The 26,303-nt window shown below is 39.2% G+C and overlaps 2 protein-coding genes across 8 annotated transcripts in view; both read right to left on the reverse strand.

Annotated features, from left to right (window-relative positions):
- The window catches only part of LOC145787645 (zinc metalloproteinase-disintegrin-like batroxstatin-1), a 28,443-nt gene extending 14,254 nt beyond the window's left edge, over positions 1-14,189 (reverse strand). For 3 of the 6 annotated variants that reach the window (XR_014291422.1, XR_014291421.1, XM_082599427.1), the window contains exons 1-6: positions 14,077-14,189; positions 12,675-12,820; positions 10,546-10,652; positions 9,925-10,067; positions 9,041-9,202; positions 143-225 (exon numbers count right to left, since the gene is read on the reverse strand). Coding sequence is in view for 4 of the 6 variants with exons in the window: in XM_082599427.1 (XP_082455553.1) it covers positions 143-225; positions 9,041-9,202; positions 9,925-10,067; positions 10,546-10,652; positions 12,675-12,781 (602 nt within the window). In the remaining 2 variants the exon portion in view is untranslated. Of the gene's footprint in view, positions 1-142; positions 226-9,040; positions 9,203-9,924; positions 10,068-10,545; positions 10,698-12,674; positions 12,821-14,076 lie in introns of those variants that run through there. The other 3 variants (XM_082599428.1, XM_082599430.1, XM_082599429.1) reach the window with 3 other exon arrangements.
- A 171-nt stretch (positions 14,190-14,360) lies between these two features.
- LOC145787399 (disintegrin and metalloproteinase domain-containing protein 9-like) overlaps positions 14,361-26,303 on the reverse strand; it is a 64,130-nt gene continuing 52,187 nt past the window's right edge. For both annotated transcript variants that reach the window (XM_082599139.1, XM_082599138.1), the window contains exons 14-21: positions 23,835-23,946; positions 22,518-22,716; positions 21,844-21,912; positions 21,105-21,216; positions 19,254-19,380; positions 18,801-18,940; positions 18,120-18,379; positions 14,361-17,701 (exon numbers count right to left, since the gene is read on the reverse strand). In XM_082599139.1, coding sequence (XP_082455265.1) covers positions 17,537-17,701; positions 18,120-18,379; positions 18,801-18,940; positions 19,254-19,380; positions 21,105-21,216; positions 21,844-21,912; positions 22,518-22,716; positions 23,835-23,946 — 1,184 coding nt within the window. In that variant the 3' untranslated portion in view covers positions 14,361-17,536. The remainder of the gene's footprint in view (positions 17,702-18,119; positions 18,380-18,800; positions 18,941-19,253; positions 19,381-21,104; positions 21,217-21,843; positions 21,913-22,517; positions 22,717-23,834; positions 23,947-26,303) is intronic.

Below are 26,303 nucleotides of genomic sequence, written 5' to 3' on the forward strand. Positions count from 1 at the left end.
AGTTAATGCAATTCCTCAATTTAGTGATGTTTTCTGCACAATCTACAGCACACTTGAAATAGTAACATTGGCACTAAACATGGTTCGCTTGGTCACGCTAGCACAATTTCAACATCAGTAAGTTATGCTTTACTTGACCTACTTTAGTCCAAGACAAGTACTCATGATAACTTTGCTGTTCGAAACACCTCTTACTTCTCCCTGGTAGTAACAGTGATTTTGCTCCTAAAATTAAAGTACAAGCGTTTTCATTCTTGTGCCTTTGCTAGACCTATCTGGTGACTAAAAATTTAAATTAATCACACGGAAAGGCTAGGGTCCAATTGAGGCGTTCTTTTTCGAGCATTTGGTATCTTGCCAAATCAGACTTTCGTTAGAAACTATTATGATTGACAAAGCAAAGAGCCCACTTCCATTTGCAATGTTGTGGCTTATAGACTAGTACTTCATCCACCAGAATCCGTTATATTGAGAGCTGCCCTCAAACTTCGTCAGTCACTTGCAAAGGCCGGGAGATGCGAAGCATTGTTGTTTAATCTTAAGAGTTTCTTCATTCACATGTCATCAACTGACTCAAGAGAGTAGGGATAACATATATAGTTATTCCGTGTGATTTTATCCCAATCCAACCTTATGTAGGTGTTCCAGACAATTGTTCACCTAATCAAACGTCATATAAAAACCGTTCAAGTCTACTGAATATTACGTCATGGAAATTCCTAAAACATGTGCCAAAATTGCACCATCGTTCGTAAGACTTGTGTCAAACCTGTTTAAACCGGTTTAAACCTGTTTCAGTTTGAAACCTGTTTAAACATGAAATATTGCGTCACACTACTGCTGACGTGCCTTTGAGTTATCACAAATTTTTCTGATTCATTCTCGAAGTTGTTTGTTGGAAGTCGGTCGCACATTTAACTGGTTTATTTGGTGCTTGCTAGCTGGACAAATTCTCCGTCTTTTATCCAAGTAATCTGTATCGTAGTGACAGTTTTAGAGGTGTAAGGCGTTGCATCTCGATTTCGATAGCCGCGGGCTAATTTTACAGGAATACACTTATTGAATAGACGTTTCAAGGAGTGTTTCTTTTTCGGTCGAAACATACAGACGAACGGATTCGGGAATCTTATGTTACAATTTTCCCACGAAGAGATTATGGTTTACCGCTGTGACCATAAAAAATAAAAGACGAGTTCTTGTTAGCTGGTAGGCCAAGAAGCACTAGAAGCACACAAAAAATAAAAGACGAGTTCTTGTTAGCTGGTGGGCCAAGAAGCAGTTGAAGGCATAAAAAATAAAAGACGATTTTTGTTAGCTGGTAGGTCAAGAAGCACTTGAAGGCATAAAAAATAAACGACGTGTTTGTTGTCAGCTAGTGCAGAAGAACTACTTAGAAGTACAAGAAATAATAAAAGAAGATATGTTGGTTGGTAGTCTACACTCTTACAGAAGCAAAGAAAAGTAAAGACATTTCTTCTCAGTTTGGTACTGAAGAAAAAAAAATAACTTTGACATTCATTGGCAAGAAAGAAGATTAAAAGACAATCCATCTGTGCTTGTAGATTCAAGTGGAAGAATCCAAGCAAGTTTGTGGACTTTAGGACTTCATACCCGTACAGCTACGGTATCGTGCATTTAAATTCTTTTTTGTATTTTTACGGTCTTTGCAGTTAAGTTTTTTATAACTACTGTAGCCTAATAATTTTGTGTGTTTGTGTAACTTAATTTTTTTAATTGTTAATTTAGCCCCAACATTTAATATGTCTACACTCGGTGGCGACAAGGACTCGACCGCCGTAGACTCGACTGAGTTTAAGCCTGATGATGTTCTTTGCGGTCGGGCAGGCCATTCTGGGGAGGGACCCAGTAACGATGAGGCTAAGTCAGTTCGAGAGGCCCGGCATCTTAGAAGGGATATTTTGACTGAAATTGGGGAACTTTCTGTAGCCCTAGGTTCTTTGAGTGATAAGCAGGAACTGTTAATTTTTAGATCTAAGTTATCTACTTTAGAAGAGGAATTACGGCATTTCCATGCTCTTTTGACTAAAATCTTTAACTCTGCAATCTTGGCAGAACTTCGTGATAGGGTAGATCCCGAATTTAACTCGTTAAAAAATAACTTTGAACAAAAAGAAAGTGAGTTCTCAGATATGTTGGATGCTGACATACATCCTGAGGATAGCGCCTCAAATGTAAGCACTAGGATGTCTAGGACTTCGTCTCGGATAGTGGCACAAATTAACCTGCAGCTAAGACGAGAGGAGCTCCAGATACAAGCTGAGGCCGAAGCGAGAGCTGCTGAGGCTGCCGCGAGAGCTGAGGCTATTCGAGCTGAGGCTGCCGCGAGAGCTGAGGCCGAAGCGAGAGCAGCTGAGGCCGCCGCGAGAGCTGCTGAGTTCGCACTCAAAGACGCTCAGTTGAGGGCTGAACAACGTAAAGAGGTAGTTTTAGCTGAATATCGATCAGAGGTGGGCTCTCGGCGTAGCTCTAAGAAGGGCTCTTCTAGGCATTCCAGAAATGAACATCAATCGCAGTTTAATTTACATAACCTTTTCCAAACGCCCGTTCAACCTGTGAGTGGACCAGGGCAATCCACACGTTTTCCAGCTGTTTCAGGAGGTCTCGGGGCCGCGGCTAAGGGTCTTCCGAATGCTGTAGAGCCAAGGTCTGCGAATTACAACCGAACTCCTCCCCCAGAGCGTACAGGTCACGGGGCCGCCATTAGTAGTAATGCTTTGCCCCCTTCACAGTTTTCTGCGCCGCTAGGTTTTGATCGCCCAGCTACACGTAATTTGGGTGGTTGTGAGAGGCGTATCGCGTCTCCTGATTTTAACGTGTGTGAGGATCGTGATCGGGCTGTGCACGTGACTGAGCCCACTCAGCCCCTTAAGGGATATAGCTTGTCTTCTCCCGCTAAATCGAGTTCTCAACAGCAGGATTGCTTTTTTGAATACCAAAATAGTAGGACGTTTTTCGATAAGGCGGCCTTGATTGGTTACGATGGTAATAATATGCCATTTATCTTCTTTAAAAATCGTGTTACGGCCTTAATGGCAGCTTCGCCCTTTAAGGGGACTTGTTTGACTTTGTTACAAGCAGCTTGTGTTAGAACAGCTGCGCAAACGATTGCTAATTTGGTTTCTGACACCCCTGGCTTGTCAGAGGAAGACAGGATAGAAATGTCGTTAGCTCGCTTGTCCCAGCGTTTTGGGGTTCGTGGAGGTCTTTTTGCAGAACCGGAAATTAGAAAGTATCGCTATGGTAGCAAATTGACTTCGACCTCTTCCAGTGATCTGAAAGAGTTTAAAGATGAATTATCGCAGTGTTTGCTTTACGCGCAAGCTTATGGTCAGCGTGACAAATTGGAAGGACGTTTTGTTTTGGATTTGGCTAAGCGACTCCCGTTTGACGCTAAGCAGCGTTATCTTGACTTTTTAGGTGATCAGTATGGTGGCACTAATGAGCCTACTTTTCAGAGTTTGTTCGATTTTGTTGTACGAGAGGAAACGCGTAAGTCGACTGATTTTAGCATTATGCTAATGGGCGATTCTGGTGAGTCGCAGCATTTTAAAAAGTTTGGCAAAGGAAAATTGCCTTCATGTCCGGTTAGGCAGACGTCCGTAAAACCCCACGATGATGTGAAGTCAGGGAGTTCGCAGTACTCGACTGTTGTTGGCGCACCGCGCGGTGGTGAGGCTAGACGTAAAGACCTGCCGGCATGCATTTGTTGTTCGTCACGTGGTCAAGTTGAATATCATTTTTTGTCTAATTGTAAAGAATTTTTGCGCTTGACACCTAAAGATCGGAGAGATGTCATTGTGAAAGCTGGCAAATGAATGAATTGTTTGCGCCAGCATATGGTTAGAGATTGCGTTCATGCAAATAACTGTCGTAAGTGTGGGCCTAACAACGATAGGAAACACTATTTTCTTCTGCATGATTTTTATGTGACGTCACGTGATTCTCTGGATTCTTTTGGGAAAGATGATGCTCGTGCCAGAGTTCCTGTGCGTAATGTTAAGATTGGAAATGTTAAAGCAGCTTTTAACCGCGTTACTGCTGCTCGTGTTTTGAATCCAATGACTGGCAAATCGAAGTTGGTGTATTGTCAGCATGATCCTGGTTCGCAGTTGACGTTTGTTTCGAGTGATTTGGTGTGTGAACTTGATCTTAGACCGTACGATAAAGCGTCGTTTAAAATGGATACCCTGGCTGGTCAGAAACCTACTTGTGCTGACCTTGTCAAACTCAACATCCAGTCGTTAGAGACAGATGAACTGTTTTGTGATATAACTTCGGTGGTTAACCCAGCTTGGGCTGACGATGTTAAAACTTTACCGCATAAACAAGATTTAAATGGTTTCCGTCATTTTCATGACGTGAATATGTTTCATTTGAATGATTGTAGTACTGTAGATGTACTGATTGGCAACGACAACGCTTATTTGATGTGTGCAAATGAAGAGCGTGTTGGTGAAAATCGTAGTGAACCGCATGCTTTACTCACTCGTCTCGGCTGGTTGGCTTGTGGTGGTAGCCTAAGTCACCCTTAGATGAAAGCGTTGCTAACGTGTGCAGAGTGCAGACGTCTTCAGAGTCGGATGTCATCTCTGGCTTTCAGCGTAAAATTGAGTCTCGCGATATGGAAATAGCAGACCTGAATAAAGTCATTCAGGATTTGACCTTGCAAAATGAAACCTGTGAATTGTCTCGCAATGACATTTTGGCTAGAGAACTTGTTGAACCGAATATTGAGTTGAAAGATGGTCGATTTGAGATACCTGTTCCGTTGAAGGAAGATATTGATCTACCTAACAATTTTGTGTTGGCGTCAGATAGAGTTGCTGCTTTAAGGAAGAAGGCTTTAAAACAACCTGAACTTCGTGATTTCCTTACTGACACCATGAAAGATCTTAAATCAAATGGCTATATTGAGCGTACTGGTGAAGCAGGAAATGTCAAGGGATTTGAATGGTATTTACCATACTTTGTTACGTCACAATTAAAAAAGCGCATTGTTTACGATGGCAAGTCTGAATTTCGAGGAACTTGTGTTAATGATGTAATGTTTTCGGGTCCTGACTTGTTAAACCCTCTGGTAGATGTCTTGGCTAGATTTCGGCTTGGTAGATTTGGTCTCATGGCTGATGTGACTAAATGCTTCTTTCAAATAAAGTTACCTGAGTCGCAAAGGGATTTGTTTCGTATATTGTGGTTTGAAGATGATGACCTTGAAAATGGTAGGATGGTACCATTTCGTTTTTGTGTACACCCTTGGGGAATAAAGAGTAGCCCGTATATCGCTTGCTTGGCTATAAAGAAAATGATCGAGCAGAATCCCAGCAATGCTGGTGAATTGACTCTCTGCAATATTGCAATATTGACTCTCTGCAATATTGCACTCTGCAATATTGCAACTAATATGTACATTGTACATGGATGATTTTATATTTTTGGCTAATAGCTTAGAGGAAGCTCAGCAAATCACTCATGAATCAATTGCTTTGTTTGATAGCCGTGGGTTTAAACTTGGTAAGTGGAGTGCTAACAAGGAGGCTATGATTGTCTTGTCAAATTTGGATAATGAGATGCTTTCACCTTTGATTCGTGACATTGACTTTCAGACTGAAAATATGACTTTGCCATCAGCGAAGACATTGGGTTGTGTGTGGCAAACCGAGTCTGACGAGATGCGTATCGCATGTTCCTTAAAGCCCTTAGCTAAACACACGCGCCGAAGTATGCTCAGTCAGCTTGGACAAAATTTTGATCCGCTAGGCTTTGGAGCGCCATTTTTTCTAAAAGCACGCCTTATACTTCAGCAATTGGCGATAGACAAGTTTGATTGGGACACCGAGGTCCCTGATAGCTTTGTTAAAGAGTGCGAGTCGTGGCTTCGCTCTTTGGACCTGCTTAAGGATTTTTCGTTACCGAGATGGTATTTTGCAAACTCTGGTGTGTGCAGTCCGGATGATATTGTTTCATATCAATTGCATGGGTTTAGTGATGCTTCGAATCAAGCTTTCTCTTCTGTTGTTTACTTACGTAGACTGGTTAACGGAGTTCCGAGTGTGTCTTTCGTTCTGGGTAAATCTACCATTGTTGTAAAAAATCAGTTTTCTTGGCCGATAGCTAGGAAAGAGCTTGTTGCCGCTTTGAATACAGCAAGACTCGTGAAGCAGGCCTACGAGGCATTGAAGATGCCCGACTGCCTTAAGTATTTTTGGTGTGATTCTCGTACTGTGTTGCAGTGGGTTAAAAACCCTGATTTACGTTTGAATAAGTTTATTACGCGTCGAATTGAGCATATTTTATTGTTGTCTGGAGCCCAGGATTGGCGTTTTTGCCCTACTGATATGAACCCAGCTGATGTTGGCACACAGCCAAATCTTATTACAAAGAAGGAATTTCGAGAGTTGTGGTTGAATGGTTCTAGTCTTCTCTACCAGTGTGAGGAAATTCCATCTGTAGAAAATGCCACTCCAGTACCTGTCCATAGCCTATATCTTCGTGACGAAGAGGAGTCGCTTGACGTTGGACAGGGTGGCCTTCACAGATTGATCGAGGCCGCACCTTCTTTGTATGTTATGAAAAAGAGAATCGCTTATTTGGTTGCTTTTGTTGAATTTTTGTGCTGTAAAACGAGAAAGCGTAGCTTTGTGAAGCCAAAACTGGATGCATCTTATCTTAACAGTGCTTCAGAGTTGGCCGTGAAGTTTGTTCAGAAGAGCGTGTATGGCGATGTGGTACATTTAATGACCAAACGATCGCCGGATGCCCTTGAGGAAGTGATTTTGAACAAGCCTTCGAAGCACCCCTTCACTAGGCTTGTTGTACTGTCGCATCATAATGGAAATGCGCACTGTGGAGTACAGCACACTTTGTTGTCTACGCGACAGAAGTTTTGGATCGCTAATGGTAATGCCTCCGTGAAGAGGTATCTTAATGACTGTGGTGTATGCGCGATTGAGAAAGCTCGACCTATAAGGCAGCTCATGTCTGATTTACCTTTGTCTCGCACAACTGCGCATAGGAAACCCTTTTTTGATTGCGGCTTAGACTATCTTGGACCTTTAACTTTTGTTGAAGGTAGAAGTCACAAAAAAGCTTGGGGACTCTTGTTCACATGTATGGCATCTCGCGCTATTCATGTTGAGCTGGTTACGTCATTGTCGCTGAGTGATTTTTTACTTGCCTTTACAAGGTTTACAGATTTACGTGGGCAGGTTAATGCTATCTATTCCGACAATGGAAGTACCTTTCAGGCAGCATCTAAGAAGTTACCCGAGTTGATAGAATCAGCTGAATTTCACAACGCCCTGAGACAGAGAGAGATAAACTGGGAATTTATACCTCCGTATGCTCCGGCGCAAGGTGGCGCCTGGGAGGCAATGGTTAAACAATTTAAAATTGCATTTTTTCACATTTTGGACTCTTCAATTCGTAAGCCCAAATTTATTGAACTGCTTACGTACACAGGCAGTGCCGTTCGGATCGTGAACGAACGCCCTTTGGTACCTTTGAGTGACGACCCTAGGGATTTTACTGTCATCACCCCTGCCTCACTTTTGACCCCATACTTAGACCCATACTGTGCTGTTGGGCAACCACATGATCGTGACCAATTAAGAAGGGATTATCGGTTCAATTTGTCACTTTCTCATCAGTTTTGGAGTAAATGGATCGATTTTTACTTGCCAGGTCTTCAGGGCCGGAAAAAATGGCTAAAAATGGCCGAGAATTTGGAGCCTGGTCAACTTGTAGTGGTAGGTTCTCTCCAGGACATTGGTAAACGTGGGAAGTATCAACTTGGGAGGGTGCATGAGGTAGTTCCACAAATTAGGAAAGGGAAGCCTGTGGTTCGTAGAGCTAAAGTTGCCGTCTGCAACTATGATGAGAGTACGGGGAAAGTGAAAGTAGACTATGTGTTGAGGGATATTTCGTGTCCCGCCCCCGTAAAGAACACCTAAGTGTTAGGGTTTGAGCCTGGTTTTGTCTGCGGTGGCCGACACTTGTCTGAGCCCAGAACAGTCGGTTATTATCGCAACCATTGTATATAGCGTCATTTTTTGCGTGTACCTAATACCTATGGTACCAATTTCATGTATCGTCGTGTTTATTCTTATTGCTGTTCATTCTTTGCATGCCCTTTGTATTTGCGTATTAACTTAAACGTGAGTGATTCAAACAATTTGTGTATCATGTGTTTTTATTCATTGGCTCACAATTGTCGTCAATTCTTTTTTAGTTATGCCATGTCAGACTGTCATAACTAGGGGCCGCTATGTTCCAGACAATTGTTCACCTAATCAAACGTCATATAAAAACCGTTCAAGTCTACTGAATATTACGTCATGGAAATTCCTAAAACATGTGCTAAAATTGCACCATCGTTCGTAAGACTTGTGTCAAACCTGTTTAAACCGGTTTAAACCTGTTTCAGTTTGAAACCTGTTTAAACATGAAATATTGCGTCACACTACTGCTGACGTGCCTTTGAGTTATCACAAATTTTTCTGATTCATTCTCGAAGTTGTTTGTTGGAAGTCGGTCGCACATTTAACTGGTTTATTTGGTGCTTGCTAGCTGGACAAATTCTCCGTCTTTTATCCAAGTAATCTGTATCGTAGTGACAGTTTTTAGAGGTGTAAGGCGTTGCATCTCGATTTCGATAGCCGCGGGCTAATTTTACAGGAATACACTTATTGAATAGACGTTTCAAGGAGTGTTTCTTTTTCGGTCGATACATACAGACGAACGGATTCGGGAATCTTATGTTACAATTTTCCCACGAAGAGATTATGGTTTACCGCTGTGACCAGTAGGCTAAATGATTGGTAATTGTAGGCCAACTATACTTGCGATTTTCACTTATAAAAACATCAGCTTAAACTGTAAATACCGAGTCGTAGCATCATTGCTTAAACTTTCCGCTTTTTTATTCTTTATTAGACTACTTATGGCAAAATCGGAGTGGTCGATTTTGCAATTAGCAATAAAATTAAGGGACTTGATGCATTATAACTCAGTCCAAGCTTACATGTGCAGCAGGTTTGTGTACTTTTGATTCTCCAGTTTCTGAAATATCAGCAACAAAGAATGATTTTGGAAGCAAAACATCGTTGATGAACACATCGAGGTTGTACGTTTTCCCTTGGAATTCAAAAGCAAAATACGCCGCATCAGAATGCAAGCCTATTTCCTGGTCACAGAATAATGATTAAAAATGGAGTCACAAGATATTTATCCGCCACAAGATATGACTTAAGCCTTATCCTCTGACTGAGAAAGCATTTTTGAAACCTAAGCTTTAGCAGTTTTTACATACTTGTATAGAGCCTTTCAATCACTGACACAGGGTTAGCCACCAAGTTTGACACATTTGAAGTGTTGTTTCTGATAAACTTCTCTATCTCACGCAAATTCTCTTTAAAAAGTAGGCTATTAATGAAACACACACTCCGAGAAGTTGAACCATTCTTGCTTCAACTCACGATTTGTTTGTTCAGAAAGCTCGGTGTAGCCACCGAGGCATCAAACGAACGGAACTAGATCTATATCACAGCAACATAATTTTTTTCTGGCCATGCAGCCTATTTAATTCTTTGATTAGCAAACCCTCTGATCATTTCGATATTGCTCTCAGCTCGGACTACGATTCTGAAAAATAAGTAGACCTACAGTACATCGAATTCAAGATGCCCATTAAAAGAAAAGCTTGATACTGTTGGATCATATAACTTATTCAGTAACATCATTAGGCTGCTATACCGTAATGCATAGTTCTCACTGCTTCAATCTTTAGAAATACTTAACTACTTAACAATTGTAAATTTTCCTGCATGCTATTTTTGTAACTGCTAAGACTTCTAGCTAAAATGTCACTTGCAAAAACACAATCAAACATTAAATCTTAAGAGTTACATTTCGCATTTCAGTTGAAATATTCAATTTCCTTCGTTCGTGGCGATGATCTTCGTACTGACGAGGCTGAAAAACTTCATATGATCTCAAAGTTTCCAACAAAGGATGTTCAATGTTACTAGGTGACCTCAAGTCTACCTGGCCTGTAATTAATGTTTATCTCTCAAATGAACAAAAATGACACTGTTGTGAGATGGAAGGGTAGCCTACAATAAGGCTATCATCTTCTAATTGATCTAACATGTCTGAACGCTTTTCTTCGACATCATCCTGTCAAAACAAAGTGGCCATATAGGAGCTGTCGAATCTAGAACTGCTAATTACACTAGGTAGGCTAATAAAACTTTTGTTTAGTTACTGTTTTGGTGTCGTTTTGTGCACCGGTGTCAAAAGTTCAGTTATTTTTTTTATATCATTGATGCTTTTAGAGATATTCGTGATTTTTGAATTATCCGACACACACGTGGTGAAAAAGGTTGTTTCAAATTCGTAGGAGGTTGTCACTGCTTAGGCTAGTAACGTTTTCTTCTGGGTATTAAATGCAATAGGCTAAATACAGTATAAAAAAATGAATTACAAAGACGAACGTTCTGGAATATTTACTTGGATAGACTTACTCACCAAAACTTGTTCTTTTATAAAGTGGGTTTTCAGATGATACAACTTCCATGGCAAATGACATTGCAGCCAAGAGCACTGTCCATTGCTTCATTATTGTGTAAACTAAACTTTACAACTCATTATTTAGGCTAAGACTTAAACAGTAGGCAGAACTGGAAAGTAAAGAACTGCGGTCATCATATCCAAGCTTAGGCTACGTCCGGTGTTTGAAAATTTAAATTAAGTAGGCGAGGCTAGACTGTAATGCAACTAGGCAAGGAAGTCAATCTTCCTGTCCACCTTCAGGCGATGCCTTTAAATGTCCTGCCAAACACGCAGACGCAGCCACACGCTCGAGCGGTGTCGAACCGACGCCATTCTTCTGAATCTTATTCAAATATTTAGTACTTTATTCTTTTGGAATAAGATATCTACTAAAGAAGCCGCCGCTTTCACAGTGGCTAAAAGCTATACGGTATCAATAAGAGTTTCCAAACCTAACTGATTTTATCGACTTGTTAATGGGCCGATAAATAGGCTATAACTTATTATTATTTGTTGCAGTAATTTATCGACCTGAGTGGGTAAAGACAGCAGTGAGTGATCAACAATGAGAGAAAATACGTAGATCACGTTTGATGTAGGCCTAAGTGTTATAACCCAAAGCATAGTTTACAAGCTTTTTAACAAGTTATGTGCCGCGTTAACAAGTTTTAACAAGAGTCGCGGTTACTTCAAGTTCTTCTCTCGTGTTGTTATATATCAGGGCACCCGTCGATCAGCCACTGCCTGGTGTCATCGTCAAAGGAGATCAGACCCTCCATTCCACGAAGTGGTCGAAAATGAAACGACTTGATGAGGTAAGTCTAAAGAAACTGTGACCCAACTGGTTTTCAGACGTATATCCGAATACTTGACGAAGTGGAGATGTGCTGCTTGATCATTGTTCACACCACGCCTCATGGCACCACTGTTTACTACTCCACCAGAGGCAGCCAGAAGGTCGTGTGCAGCGCGTGCAAATAGCTTTCTTGATTTTAACCGCTGCTGTGAAGGTTTTGCCAGTGTGGTTGCATGTAACAGGTGGCCGGGGTTTAGGGATTTACTGCTTGGGGAAAGGATAGCACGCTGGCGCCCTAGTGTAGCTAGCTCAATGTCTGCAAGGGCAGGCAAACAGTCAGTTGGAGTTGGTAGGAGACATCCAGTGACAATTTTCAGGCGTTTGTTGATTGGCACATCGACAAGGTCAGTACGGGTGCTTCTGCACCAAGCAGCAGCACAGTATTCAGCAGGGGCGTAGACTAAACCACCTGTTCTTAGTACTAAGGGGCTAGCACCCCACCTTGTGCTTGCAAAACGTTTCAAACGTGCGGTGCGAGCTGAACTTTTCCGCGCAAGTGTTCAAGACGTTTGCAGTATGTAAGAAACTGGTCAAGTCGAACCCCAAGGTATGTGGGTGTGGCTTCAAAAGGAAGTGTCCGGCCGTTATTTTTTCTCTTTAAGTTTCTATTACATCAGTGGAAGGCAGAAGATAGCCTAGAATGTCCACATCCTTGGTCAAGGTGTTCTGTAGCCTACTGCTTCGATACCATTTGTGATGTGAATAAAGGGTGGTCAGGTCATCTGCCTACGTATTTATTAGAGGAAGTATTTGGAAGTTCATAGACATAAATGTTAAAAGTAAACTGCAACTGAAGTTAGGTTTTACTGTCTGTCTTGCACCACAGATTGTAGTTGTAGGCTACCATCGGGATTTAGTTGCAAGGGATTATCAAGGTTGAAATTTTTCATTTAGGTCTACACTAAGAATATTGATTGTGGACTCTCCATCTGGACTGGGCAGCACACATGTCACAGAGGAAATAAAACAGTCACATTCAAGGTGTAACAATTGTAAAATTATACGCTTATGATTTAAAAATTAAGGACTTAACAGGCCTACTCTGCATAAAACATAAATCTTTTAAAACTAAAAGTTCAACGTTATGATAGGCTACCACTGTATAAAAATAAAAGAATATTTCTCTCTACAAACAGGTAGGCCTACTGCGTAGCCTGTTTCCCGCTGAAATTATTATGCAAAGTAGGCCCTCATGGAATGCAAGCGAACATCCTGGTAAAACAATAACTTAAATAAGAGATTACATTACTTTTTTTTCAGATCCAAAGTGTTTGTTTTTTCGTTCCATAAACTGAAATATTTGACTCCTTCATTTGTGTTCAATATCTTCATACCGACTAGGCTCATACACTTCATATGATTTCAAGGTCTCCGACAAAGGATGATGCTACTGGTCTGCAATCAACAAGTCTTTCTCTAAAAGAGGATTAAGGCACCTGCAGCTAATAAGGCCCGCTAATTTTCAAAGCTCAATATTTTTCTAAATACTGCATAATTTTGAACGAAACTTGGAATGAGGATACTTTGGGTCTACCTAAACAACATATCTATGAAACAAGTTTCTAAGTAAAAGGGGTTGTAAAATATTTAAAAAAATCTCAAGCGGGCCTTATTAGATGCACGTGTTGTGAATAAGGCCCGGTTTGAATTAGCACCAAAAGTGATGGAAAATGTGTATTTTCACTATAACAACACCACAAAACAAGTTCTAATTGACAACACAGGCACATAACTAATAATTTTACACAGAGACAACTATTCCCTCCCCCGCCCCACGCTCCATTTTTTAAAAAAGCAACATGGTGTTTTTAGATATGGTAGGGATGATAAAGTATTTTGACTCTGAAATTATGATATTTCATTGCAATAACAAATTGGATTAATGGTGTAACAAGAATTGTTTAGGTCACTCAAGTCTTTAACCCTCACTTTCTTAACCAGGGGTGCACAACGTTACCCCAGGGGCCCATGGACCTCATTACCAAAATTAGCCTAGTCTGATCGTCATTATCAGTCTTGCTTTAATTAGAAAATAAGTTCAAATTTATTGGTTTTACTGCATTAGCATGCACATATCTTTCACATAAAATGCAAAAAAACGGAAGTCAAAGCGGTTTGTTAACTGCAAAACAGTCTAAAATATGTGAAAATTAATAAAACCACTCAATTTCAGTCCCCCCAAACTTCAACTTTCCGTAACTCAAAAAGTTCTCAACTTTAGGCTGTGAAACTTTACCAGTTAGTCTCAATTCACCATAGCAGCAATCAGAGCTTCCAATTTTGTTTAAAAGATTTGTAACAACGGAGATCCAGGGGGCGGGCCTTATTACTGGCCGGGCCTTATTAGCTGCAGGTGCCTTATCAAGGCGAATAAAATTGCTATTCTTGTAACATTTAATTTCTCCCTTTGCTTATTGAAGTTACAGCCGATACCTTAACTTTTGTAGCCTATAACTTCTTAACATTTGTAAAATTACTTCACTTTTCTCCTGTCAACTTCTTTTCAATCTGTGACTTCAATAAATAAAAAAACGCTATAGGCCTATCATGGTAAAAGAACAAAGCTAATACAATGCTTGTGAGATCACTTCCAGAATCAGAAAACAGCTTTTAAAAGCCAGATTTTTACTCATTTCTCTCAACTTACTCACCAAAGCTTGCATTTGTACAAGGGTTTTCAAACGATTAAACTTCCATGGCAAATGCTCACACTGCTGCTGACAGTTAGGCTTTAAAACTCTCTATTTAAGATTTAAACGAAAACATCTGAAATACAAAATGATAACGTTGATGCTTCTACCATTGGTGCTGTACTATTCTGTCAAGCAAAAACTATAAACAATATTCCCACATTAGTTAGTACATAATTATAACTATCGATGCTCTCCTACTGAAAACAAACGCAAGTTGTATATATTTCTGTTATGCTGCTCAGACTCCGAAAATCCCTAATTCGTACCCTGCTAAATGATGATATTTAACTACTATCGAAATTGTATGATGTTGCTTGTAAATTGTTGTAGTCTACAGTACAAGGAAGATTGATATCTACTCATTGTAGTAGTAAAGTGTCATCGTCCAAGCAATGTACTCTTGCACTGCCTATGCTTATGTTTGTAGTCTTTCCTTTATACGGTTTTTTGTTTCATGTAACTCCATATAGATGTGTAACATGTATGCACATCTCAAGCAACATAAATAACAATAATAATACTATAAAACGTAAAGATGAAAAAAAAATCGGCATTAACAAGCAATCGCAACAACAATATTCATCTTTTACGTCAACTTTCCATTGGTTTATTGTAACATAAAATTAGTGTTAAATAACAAATGTTTCTCAATGCAACTTGTCCAACGAAAAACAAAAATATTTTTAACTTGCAATTTAAATAATGAGATGATATTCTCGACCTAGAAAGTTTTAAACAGTTCTGAGAAACAAGGTAGAATTTATTAACATGAATTCAACGTTTACTGAAGTTGATGCGATGCAGTAAGCGAATATTTCGTTAGCTAGGTTCTGTTACATTTCACACAGGCTGGCATGCTTTGCCTGAAGCAAATGAAAATACGGAAAAACATCAAATAACAAAAAACAACATTGAGCGTTTAAAAGCAGTGATACGTGAAATGAACTATTGTTTCTACGATTTACTGATCTAATGCATATTTATATCATAACAGTAGGCTACTTGGTTTGTTTTATGATGACCAGATGTAACTGCTCCTGAAATAGATCATGATATACAGATGCTAAACACGTCGACCAGATATAATTTACACATTCTTAGATCAAGCACCAATCCTTCGCTGTTTGTAAACAGCTTTTTCTCCGAAACAGTGAATATTATCAACCCATGTTGTAGGGTACAAAAGCGTGCAGCACATTTTTTAGGTACCGTTTAGAATTTTGAACACGATAGAACAGTGCTTGCATTTTCGTTGATAGCAGGGTTAAAAATCTGATTGAAACAAAGAAATGGTTTTGTGAACATAAATTTTCATTTACAATCGAAAACAAAAACAAACAAAACAATCAAAGACATGGCGATTACATGAACAACACCTTGAACTTATGTGAACTTTGCTTAATGTTCAGTACCAAATTAAAAATTTTTGTATCGATATTTTCAAAGTTAAAATGAACTTAACTGTGATGTTAAATCAAGTTCAGGTAGCTGTGTAACGTGCCTGTTTGTTAACAGCAACATTTAGAATAGACCTACTGAGCAACTGAGTGTCGAACTCAAAAAGTCGGAAGTCCTTTCAGAGTGTGACAATAACATTCAGGAAACTCTGTTGATCATATTTTGCAATTTAGTGTGTAACAAGCAGTTGTTTGCCTTTTATCGGTTTGAGTGATTTATTTTCCAGCATCTCTAGTTGCGGAGCAATGCAAATCTTTTATTCATATGCTACGTTTGGCAAGCTTCAAACTGCGGATCAGTTGAATTTCATTTGCCCTTCAAATACGCACATTCATGTACAATCATAATAGCCTTGTTGGTTCTTTGTAAAACACCTTTTTTTTGGGATAAATGTTGTAAAATCACGGAGTTTTTACGTTTGTTGTAAGCCTTTTGAAAAGTGTTGGTGTGTCACAAGCTACAAACGGTTGAGAACCACTGCTCCATGCGGTCATTACAATATAATCCGCATGAAATAAGACAAGCTTTGAAAAGTATTTCAACAAAGCGAAAACGTAAACAGATGCCGTCAAACACTATTTGAGAATGCGTAACCTTGTTTGAACATGTCGAGTATAAAGCAAAATGCTTATGAGATGGATAATCATGCGAATGTAGAGTACATCTGAAGTGACGTATTTTCTACGTTACTGGCAAGCTGAATTTTAGGACAGTGCTAAAAATAAGTAGTACCTGGTGAGTTCTTTCGAGCATTAAAAACTTAACTGTGCTTGCGATAAACAAATAACATTTTTCACTGCTTGATGCCTTGCACATTGACTAAAAGCAATCTCATACAATTACACCAGCGAAACTCCTCATGAATCAATAACATCGAATAACAAGTAAACATCTAAAGCGCATTATTTAAACTGCATCGTATACATTTTTATAATATCTTTAACCTTTGAACTGAGCAAGTGATAGGCATTGCATGCAAGATGAATCCTTAGATAGAAGCGAAGGTAGCCATTAGTGACAAAAACAATACCGTAGGTCAACTCAGCTGAAGCCTTTCAGCAAAGAGAACTCAGGCAGTTAATATTTACAGTTAACACTATTTTCAATCAAGCAAACTTTCGTCAATGAGCTTAGTACAGCTTTAAAAGCAAACAAATCTTTACTCATTGAGTTTACAAAAGTTGATCATTATTACCTCATTTCAACTTCTGGTGACGATAAAACGATATAAAAATAGAAAATTTAGCAAACTTAAAACAGTTTTTCTCTTATGCAGTAGTTAAGGACTTACAGTCAAATTAACGAAAAAGGTAATTAATGTTTTTAGTTGACAAATAACAAGCAAGGAACCCTTTGGATACCAGAGGTAATAAACAAAAACAATTGAAACAATGATCAACGAAAAAAAAAAACGATTCATGATGATTCGATGGGAAGCGCATCTTGACGTTGACAGCTCATTTGAAACTGAGCAGGTGACGTCATGTCACGAACCGAAACACAAGAACCTAACCTTGTTAAATGCGGCGATCTTGCACACGAAACATTACTTCATAAACAACACTTCGACTGAAAGCTTACACGATGGTTTCGAAATCGGCTGAAAGATTGCTTAAAATAAAAGTGGATATTTGTTTGACTGCACGGCAAGACGGTTGACAATATTTGGAAACACAATAAAGAAACGAGATTTACAAGCAAGTGAAGACAGCCTTGCAGTCAAACCAAGCCGTCATACGACACCAATTTCTACAAAATTTTGATCTGAAGCAACAATAGCGCTTGCTTAGGAAATGGCAGTACCGAGAAAAAAACACTCCAGTTGTATTTCAAGACATTGTAGTATGGCACTCGAATAGAAAGATAAAGCTCTTCCTTGTTTAGAGTTAAAACTGATTTATCTGAAAACGTTAAAATGCTGAGATGAGCGCATGAAAATTCAAACAAAAAAGACCGGTTTCTATGTTGCAGCATTAAATTGCTTGACCCGTTGTAGAACTGAGGTTGATGATGAAGGTTCATCTGACTCGGAATCAGTGGTTAACACGGCACTATAGTAAGGCTGGAACAGAACAGACGATTCCGGCCATTTGGGTGAAGTAGGAGAAGTTCGAACGGAAATATTCTACAAAAAAAAGAAAAGCTTTCATGTAACTTATGAAGAAATGACGTCACGAAGAAAAAACCTGAAACGTTGAAGATGCAAGTCGAAGCGAGAACTGTTTCTCGCAATATGTGTAATGAAAGCTGTTGAGATATCATTGGCGGCTAGCGCCCTTGGGAGAGGGGTGTTAGAATTCGTCCTATTGCTATACAAACGATGAGGACAAAAATCATCTTTTGATGTCAAATGGTGGGAGAGGTTAAAGTAAAGTACTGACCCCATCCGATACTTGAACAACCTACAAACCTTTTTATCAGCTGAAAACAATACAATAGAACATTGTGTCATAACGAACCTTCCATTTTAACAAGAAATTTCACTCACTGACATTTAACAGAACAAAAGGTTTTTTAGCTGATAGTAATTAAAAAATTCAAACCTTTGATTTGTAAGCAAAAGGCGGGGGAGGTGCTGGGCGGGCTGGAATCTTTGGCTTTGATCTTATGGGAGGTTTCATTGGTGATGTTGGCTTTTGTACAAAACCAGGGTATGGTTTGACCGAGGATGGGGGTGGGGCAGGATATGAAGGCGTGAGGAGTGGTGCTGCTGGGGGCCAATACTTGGGGTTTGGTATGAAGTTCGATTTCGGAGCAGTAGGAGGGTTGAGTGGTCGGCTTGGTCTCGATTGGCCGGGGGGCTCTGAAACAAATCGTTGGTTTGAAGTTAAACTGACCTGACGTTAGATTCTCGGGACGACATAAAATAGATTTGTTGTTACGTTCTGTTGGAAACTTAGCAATTTGATTGCCAGACGTTTCGTCTTTGGACCAACCAAGTTGGGTTTTAGAATTCCCAAGACCACTTCAGACTGTGCTTACATTACCATAGTGTGACTCAATGTTTGAGTGAAAGGTTTGTTTTTGAAATGTGGTTTCTTAGCACATGGTTTTGAAAGACAACTAAGCATACAACGGTCATACATTTTCAAGTTTGAAAAGAACATACTAAAAAAAAACTACTGGGGTAAAAAAAGATTACAGCCATAAGCATTCACAATTTTTTGTTTTGTTGTAAAACGATAAATTTCTTTCATTCTCAAAAAATGTTGATTACTATTTACTTGGAACAATTGGCGCTGAATTAATATTACTGAATTTGACGTCAGGAACACTGCTTGAAGCTCTCGCAGTCAGTCTACCACCGGTATTCCTCCGCCTGGCAGCTCGCTTGTTTCGGCGCACGGCCTTCAGCCTTTCCTCTCTGAAGACGTGAAACGATTTGTTTAAGCAGACTTACTTCAAACATCAGTCACTTTTTCAAATATAATTAGCAATCAATTTATTTTTAACACAAATCATGGCAAAATGCAGGGTGAAGAAACCAGGGTGCACCGTTTAACATTAGTTCACAGCATTTAATGGCTATTCTATCATAAACGAAATGTGTTCAAAAAATTACGCTAAGATTTCGGTGCTGATCTCAACCCATGTATATTTTCAACAACACAAAAAGCACACAGCAGTCATACTCGTTAATAAACAATGTCCAAACGTATATGCACCATTCTACCAACCTATTTCTCTTCCATTTTTCAATTTCCATACTACCACCGCACCATCGATACCACACGTACGAACCTCCTCCCAGGACGATCGGGAAGACAACAAGGAACATCACCAAGAGCAAGATCACCTGAGTGCCTGTCGATGTTTACAATCGTCATCATTTCACTAAAAAGACTTAATGGAGTGCTACTCAACACTATGTGGGCAAAGACAAGACAAAAAGATATGTTTGAAAGTGATTCAATGCTTTTTCCCCCCATACGTGACTTATATTTTTCAGAGGTCATTGTAACCCAAGAACGTGCAATCAACGAAGCCACAATGCCAGAACAATTTTTTATCACTTCAAAACAATTTTCAGCAGTGAGCTAGATTGCATTTGATCATCAGTCTGTGACTATTCGGAGATACCCCAATTCGGAGACAGCCTTTTTCGAAGACGGCCGATTTGGTCATTTATTGAAAATCCAGCGATGGTTTCTGTTTATTTAGCAGTGGTTCCCAACCTGGGGTCGGTGAGAAAGCATTTGGAGGTCCGTGATTACCTTGATGAAATCACCTGGACGTTAAAGAAGACATGCGTGTTGCATTGTCAAAAACTCTACCATAGTTCAGTCGTTTAGTTCAGGAAAGGCAACAACAGCCCTCTCATTAAATTTGCTTACATTGAAAAAGTTTCGGCATGGCACTTTGGGTCACCTTAATATTCAAATACTGCTGACATTTCTTGAACAATTCATTCATTTTCTAATTTGAGCAACTGTTTAACCTGATATTTGCCGCAGGAGTCATAGCGGCAATGCAATATGACACAGTACAGTAGTTGAGTAGCATAATTATTACAATAGTCAATAGTATGTTATTTGAATTTCAGGCAAAATTTAGGTAGGGGTCCGCGGAATTAATGATTTGTCTAAAGGGGTCCGTGACAAAAAAAGGTTGGGAACCACTGACTGAGAATTTGTAGGGATCATATGGATGGGCGGTTTTTGTGTTTACCTTCCCATACCCAGGCAGACGATTCGAGTTATGTTGTAATTGTTTCACAGTGAGATAAATATAAATTAACCGATACCTTGCGGGTATATGTAGCAACAATCATTTTATAAATTAGGCAAGGGGTGTGCAAAACGTAACCCGCGGGACAAATGTGGCCAGCGAGCTTAAAGGTTTTGGCCCGCGGAAATGTTTAGATTTTAAATATTGTGTGGCCCGCTACACGATTTTCATTTATGTTTCAAGTTTGCAACGTTTAGCCAACATTATTTCTTGTTTGGCAACTCGATAAATTCAACCAGTGTGAAATTAGGCTAGCTAGAAGTGAGGTAGCGGCGTGGCATTTATTGCGCACACATTCGTCACAATATAGTAAACAACAGATACTTCCAGTGATCGCAAGTGCGGGCACTTGACAGCACAGTAGAATGGTTGGTTTCAAGGACATAGCCCAGTTGTGACGGAGCTGATGGTATGTCACCACACTTTGCCTACTTTGAGGCTACTTATGGATTTTACATAGTCATTACATAGTCTATCTATGTGTAAAACAGTTGTGGCCCGCGGACCAATATAATAGTTGATGTCACAGACGCTGTTTCTTTTCGACTGAGACCTTTGGCTGAGACTTTTCGGTCATTCTTTCAAAATCTCCAAAAAGAACTGTCTCCGAATCGGAGTCTCCGAAACGGGCCATTCCGTTCAATCATTGTCAGGTGAAGAATAATTTAAAATGTTTGTTTTGCGAAAATCGGTAGCAAAATTGATAAACTTCGACAAAGGAAGTGGCCTAAAACAGAATTCAGATGGGAAAATTACAATCTAAGAAACCTTTTGACCTCACTGCATTGGTGTGCACTCACTCATTCCTCCAGAGCTCGCTCCACTGTCCACACTCCCTCCATTTCCCGAGTTCTTGCAATAGGGAGGGGCGTAACCATAATCACAGTGGCAGTGGCCCAGGTTGTTGCATCTCTGCATTGAGGAAATCAAAAGCGTCAATTCGTACTTAACAAACTTTTTATTCGGTTTAAGATATCAAAATAAAGTGAAAAGTTAAGTTTTGCCAGAAAGGTTCTTAACATAAAGTTTTACTTACACTGAAAATTTTGTAAAAAGTGAAAATAGAAATTCAAATTTAAGAAAACTTGCATGATACTACACTGTGGACAATACATTGCAAGTTCTTCAATGCATGCTTCAAAAATTCTCTATTAATCAGAAACACTTTAGCAAATACCAAAACATTGCCTAGCTTAGATTTCTAAAAATGCTTTATTAGTGTAAAGATAAATATTAAAATTGATTAAAGAATAATTTAAGTTTTCAAAACACTGTTAATATTGTAACATTTACCACTTTCAACTTGATGTAAATTGTAGGTCAATAGAAAACATTCAGGACAACCATTTGGTTTGATAGCAATGTGGGTTGAGCTTGCGCATTCGGTGAAACAAACTCTTTGAAAAAATATCACAACTCTATGAAGTGTCATTTCTAATAAACAAAAGACTTTTAAAGATGTTGTTGGTACTATTGCCAACGTTGAAAACATGAAACAAATAGTAAGGTAGGGAATTTATACGTGTAACCTTTACATACCCCACGTCCATTACAGGATGATGAGCAAGTTAAATTGGCTGCATACCGACACTCGCCTTTGTAGCATATCTAAACAAAAGTGCGTCTTGTCTGGTAAACCATTCATCTCTAGCTTTATTAGTATGAAATTGTTGTCAATTTAAATCAAAATGTATTTTTATGTTAAATTAAAAGGATGCTAAACAGTGCTGTATAACCAATTTTGTTTTATCCTGTGTTTGTGGAAAAGATGAAGCACTCTCCATCAAAGCTTGAACCAATAATTATACCGCCATGCATGACAACATGGCAATGCTATAAGGCATGATGCATCGTCTTTCTAGACCATAAAATTTTACTTTTGTTTTGGCACAAACTTGAAAATGAGCTTTTAAATAACAAAATGAAGCTGAACACAGCAAAGAATATTCGTACGGAAAAGGAATCAAGTCAAACTTCAAAGATCAGCAATCACTTTTAAATGCCGCAATACTAACCAGTTACATTCGTTTAGGTTTCAACCAGTTATATATATTTGTTCTGGTTTCAACCAGTTGTATATATTTGTTCTGGTTTCAACCAGTTACATTCATTATGGTTTCAACCAGTTATAAACAAACGTAACTTTACGTGTTCAATTTGATCAATAGTGTTACCCTACTGGTAATTATTGAAAAAAAATATTTCGGATTTACCTTTTCAGGAACGCACATCGACCCGCTCCTAACCAAACCCGGGTCTTGCTCATCAGATGGGGTAACTTCAGAAGGGATTGTCTTGCACTCATATTTTTCTCCTTCAAAGGAAACATCATATGTAATTGAACCCCGGGAACTTCCTATCACCGGTCTGTCACTCCCACCGGAGCACAGTAGCTTGCCGCACCTGACATTCCTAGCAATAAAAGTGTCTTAAATAATCGATTTGTGAACTGTTGCGTTCAGTTAAGCCAAAACTAAGTAGGTAAGGTAGTTCCATAGGAGCTTTAGGGTATGAGAAAGTGGCCGTCAGCACTAACGAGAGTAGGGTAGCCAGTCCCTTCTCTCAGCCGCCTTTCCTTTACCAACTATGCCAACCAATTTATTATACCTTGGGTAGAGGTGAGCGGACCAGTTCAGTGGCCAAGTGGTTTCGCTTTGGGCTTTGGTGCTGATAGATCTGAGATCGATTCCAGGTCAGGTCAAACCAAAGACATTAAACACGATTGTGTTCTTTCTTGCATAACGCAGTGAGATGGTGTCGGGCATTAATGTGATGACATAGTAAACCTAATAAAAAAATTAAAAATGAGCCCCGTCGCTAAAAGACCTTAGCTGTTGTAGAGCGACAATAAATAAACCACAATATAATTATTACTCTTTGAGGTGAACGGTGTTCATTAACAACCAGCTTAAGCCGGATGTCCATGTCCAACAAGGTTCACATAATTGGAAAGCCAACGTCTTATCCAGTGGACCATCCAACCACAAAAAGTGAATCAAACAGAACTACACTTAGTTTTCTAATTAAGACTCAACTTGTTTTGACTGTTGTGAATTTGTTCGTTTTTAACTGGTATTGTGCTGTGCCTCTGGCTATAAAACCTTTCAAAGAACAACTTCATTTTTTACAATAAATTAATTTTACCGCATTTGCGAAATAATTTGCTGCACTGAACGTTGAAATACTGCTGCTTCGGAATACTCCATCAAAACATACAAATACCAACAAGTTCTTTATGAAGTAGTTTTAAATGTAACCTAAAGCAAAAGAATTGAAATATATAATCGTTGTTATCCTATTATTGAAGATCTGTATTTCAAATTTCACTTTGTAAAATATAATTCAACCTTATATCAAATTAATTATTGGAGCTGGTATACAAGTCTCCGCCATGATCATGAATGCTATGGCGTGAATATACGTCAAAGATTGGAAACGACTAAGATATACGGGTACAACTTTGATACAACATTAGTTTACATTGTAAGAGTGCATTACTTGGTGAACTTAGCACACTAAAACAAGCATACCGTTTATCGCATTTGAGAAAATCCGTTCTATTTGAGTTGCGACCGCAGTTACCGTTTTCATTTCCAAAAACATTGACCGTCTCGTAGCATAAATGTACACTGTTTGTTGCAGCTGTCAGAATAAAAACGAAAGTTACTACTACTATTACATTATTGTTATTGCTATTACGTTTATTACATTTATTGATGTAGGCTAGCTGGCCAGCATCAAATAATAACATAGTAATAGGCAAATTGGTACATTGCTTCGCTAGGTAATTTATAAATATGATAAAACTTTAAAGCACGACCAAGACATTACAGCGGAAGACCGGAAGTAGTTATATTATAGAAGACTACTAGGGGTGCCCAACTGCTCATAGTTTTGTAGCCACAGGCAGCATTTCGCTAGTCTTGGCGGGCCGTATTAAATTTTTCACTCATTTTTGTCCTTGAGGGCCTAAGCTTTAAGATTGTGTATATTGTAGGGAGACCAATCACGAAACGTTTTTGGTTGTATGTGCATTGTGCAACTTCAACTGCCTAACAAATATTATAGATTATGATTATGACGTAACAGAATGATTACAAACCAAGAGTCGAGCACGTGCTCATCTGTTACTTGGACTTCAGGCCTCGAAATTCGTTTTTGTTGACGGCGGACAAACGTGTCCGGTCTGAGCAGCTATCTCGGCGGACAAATTAAGTTTCACGGCGGACACACCAGTTTTAGCGTCGATCGTCATGCTTAATCACTTTATCTTGATAAATCTTCGCCATTTAAGAGCTATGGCTACGGTTTAGAAGTTTTGTTTTTTTTTAATTTCAGCGAAGGCTTTCATCAGACCACGAGGTGCGCTTGGAGAGTCAAAGCGCCGTGTAGCTGCAATACGCCGCATAACTGATTAACTTTCACCGAACAAGGTCGTGTGGATTTTTGCGTCACAATGCTCTGGGCACGAGTCGGAAAACTTCTACACTAGCGCTACTACTTTCTGCTGTGCAAAGTTTCACTAGGCATTTTTCTTTTCTTTAGGTATATTTTTGTGTGTTATGTGAGCGAAAGTGAATTTTCCAAGGGCCTTTTCTTTCTCACTGTACTACCAAAACTTAACAAATTTTGCTTCATCTTGCTGTAATAGCCTACTCGTATAATCTAATTTGGCAACCAACCTTTCCTTATCATTATTACTCGGAGATCAAAGCCAAACATTGTGACGTAAGACTTGAACTAAGTTGCGCGTGCTCCCATCGATTCTTAGCGAAAAATTCACCTTTGTTACGCTGATTTAATGTCATCAATCGTTAAAGCAACATAAAAATCGAAAGTTTTTCTGCTTGAAAGGAATCTAAGGAATACAGTATTCACATTTTCTAGATGCGCGCTAAAATGCGCGGAAAATTATATTCTCGCAATCGCAACAATTGTTCGTGCTATGCAATGACGATTTGTATCGCTAGTTCCTGTGTTATTTCTCGGCGGACAAATATGACCGATCTAGATAGTACTTCCGTGCTGTGCTGTGACGCGTGCTGTGACGGCGGACATGTCCGTCGTGAATATCGAGGCCTGGACTTGTTGGTCTTCATCGTCATCATGTGCAATCGTGCGCTCAAGCAAAAGGTTGGCTGTCATTTTCTTCCACACGTCACGTTCCTCAGCTTCTGCAATGCTTGACACGTCAACCCACTATTGTTCATCATCTCCCCAAGTTCGTCTCCTTCTTCCCACGCATCTTCCAACATACCTTCAAGAACCAATTGATGTAGGCTAGCTGACCTGCCGATCCTTTCCAAATTTGTCCTCCGAATTTCATCCTTTGATTTGCTAAAGTGTTTGCTCATCTGTCTTGTGCCGCAATTCTTTTTCAAATTACTTCATTTGTAATGTGTTTTTTCATATAATACTTCTGCTACTCTTCTGTAGCACTACAGTTGAAGGCTTTTTTATATGAATTTCTTTGGTGTAACTTAGTCCATGGCCACCTACAGATACGGCCTGATTTGTCACATTTTGCAGAAATTTCCAGGTTTTTCTAACTTTGGGCGAACATTTAAATAAATTTTTCTAAAAATTAGATTTTTACGCTTTCTTTATTCTTTTCCCCAGATGACACAATAGGTTTTAACATCCTTACATGTTGAAAAACAAAGAAAATTTGATTTTGTAGATTTTAGTCAGACTGTTAATTTTCAATAACAGTCTGATTTTGCGTTTTTCAACTTACTTTTTCTCATTTGCTACTGCTTCCCCAAGGCAACAAAAAAGTTTTTTGTCATTAGGAAACCGCAAAAAGTGAAAACATCTCAAAAAATGTCAGTTAAGCACTAGCAGTAGCTGTAATCAAAATCTGCAAAATATGACAAATCAGGCCGCATCTCCAGGTGGCCATGCTTAGTCCAACTTTCGCTTCCATATGACATAATTGATTTGATATAACATGATAATAAACTTAAGTCTCAATTGCATACCTATGCCTATAGTATATA

The sequence above is a fragment of the Aplidium turbinatum genome, chromosome 18 (assembly GCF_918807975.1).
Source record: "Aplidium turbinatum chromosome 18, kaAplTurb1.1, whole genome shotgun sequence".
Taxonomy (NCBI): Eukaryota; Metazoa; Chordata; class Ascidiacea; order Aplousobranchia; family Polyclinidae; genus Aplidium; species Aplidium turbinatum.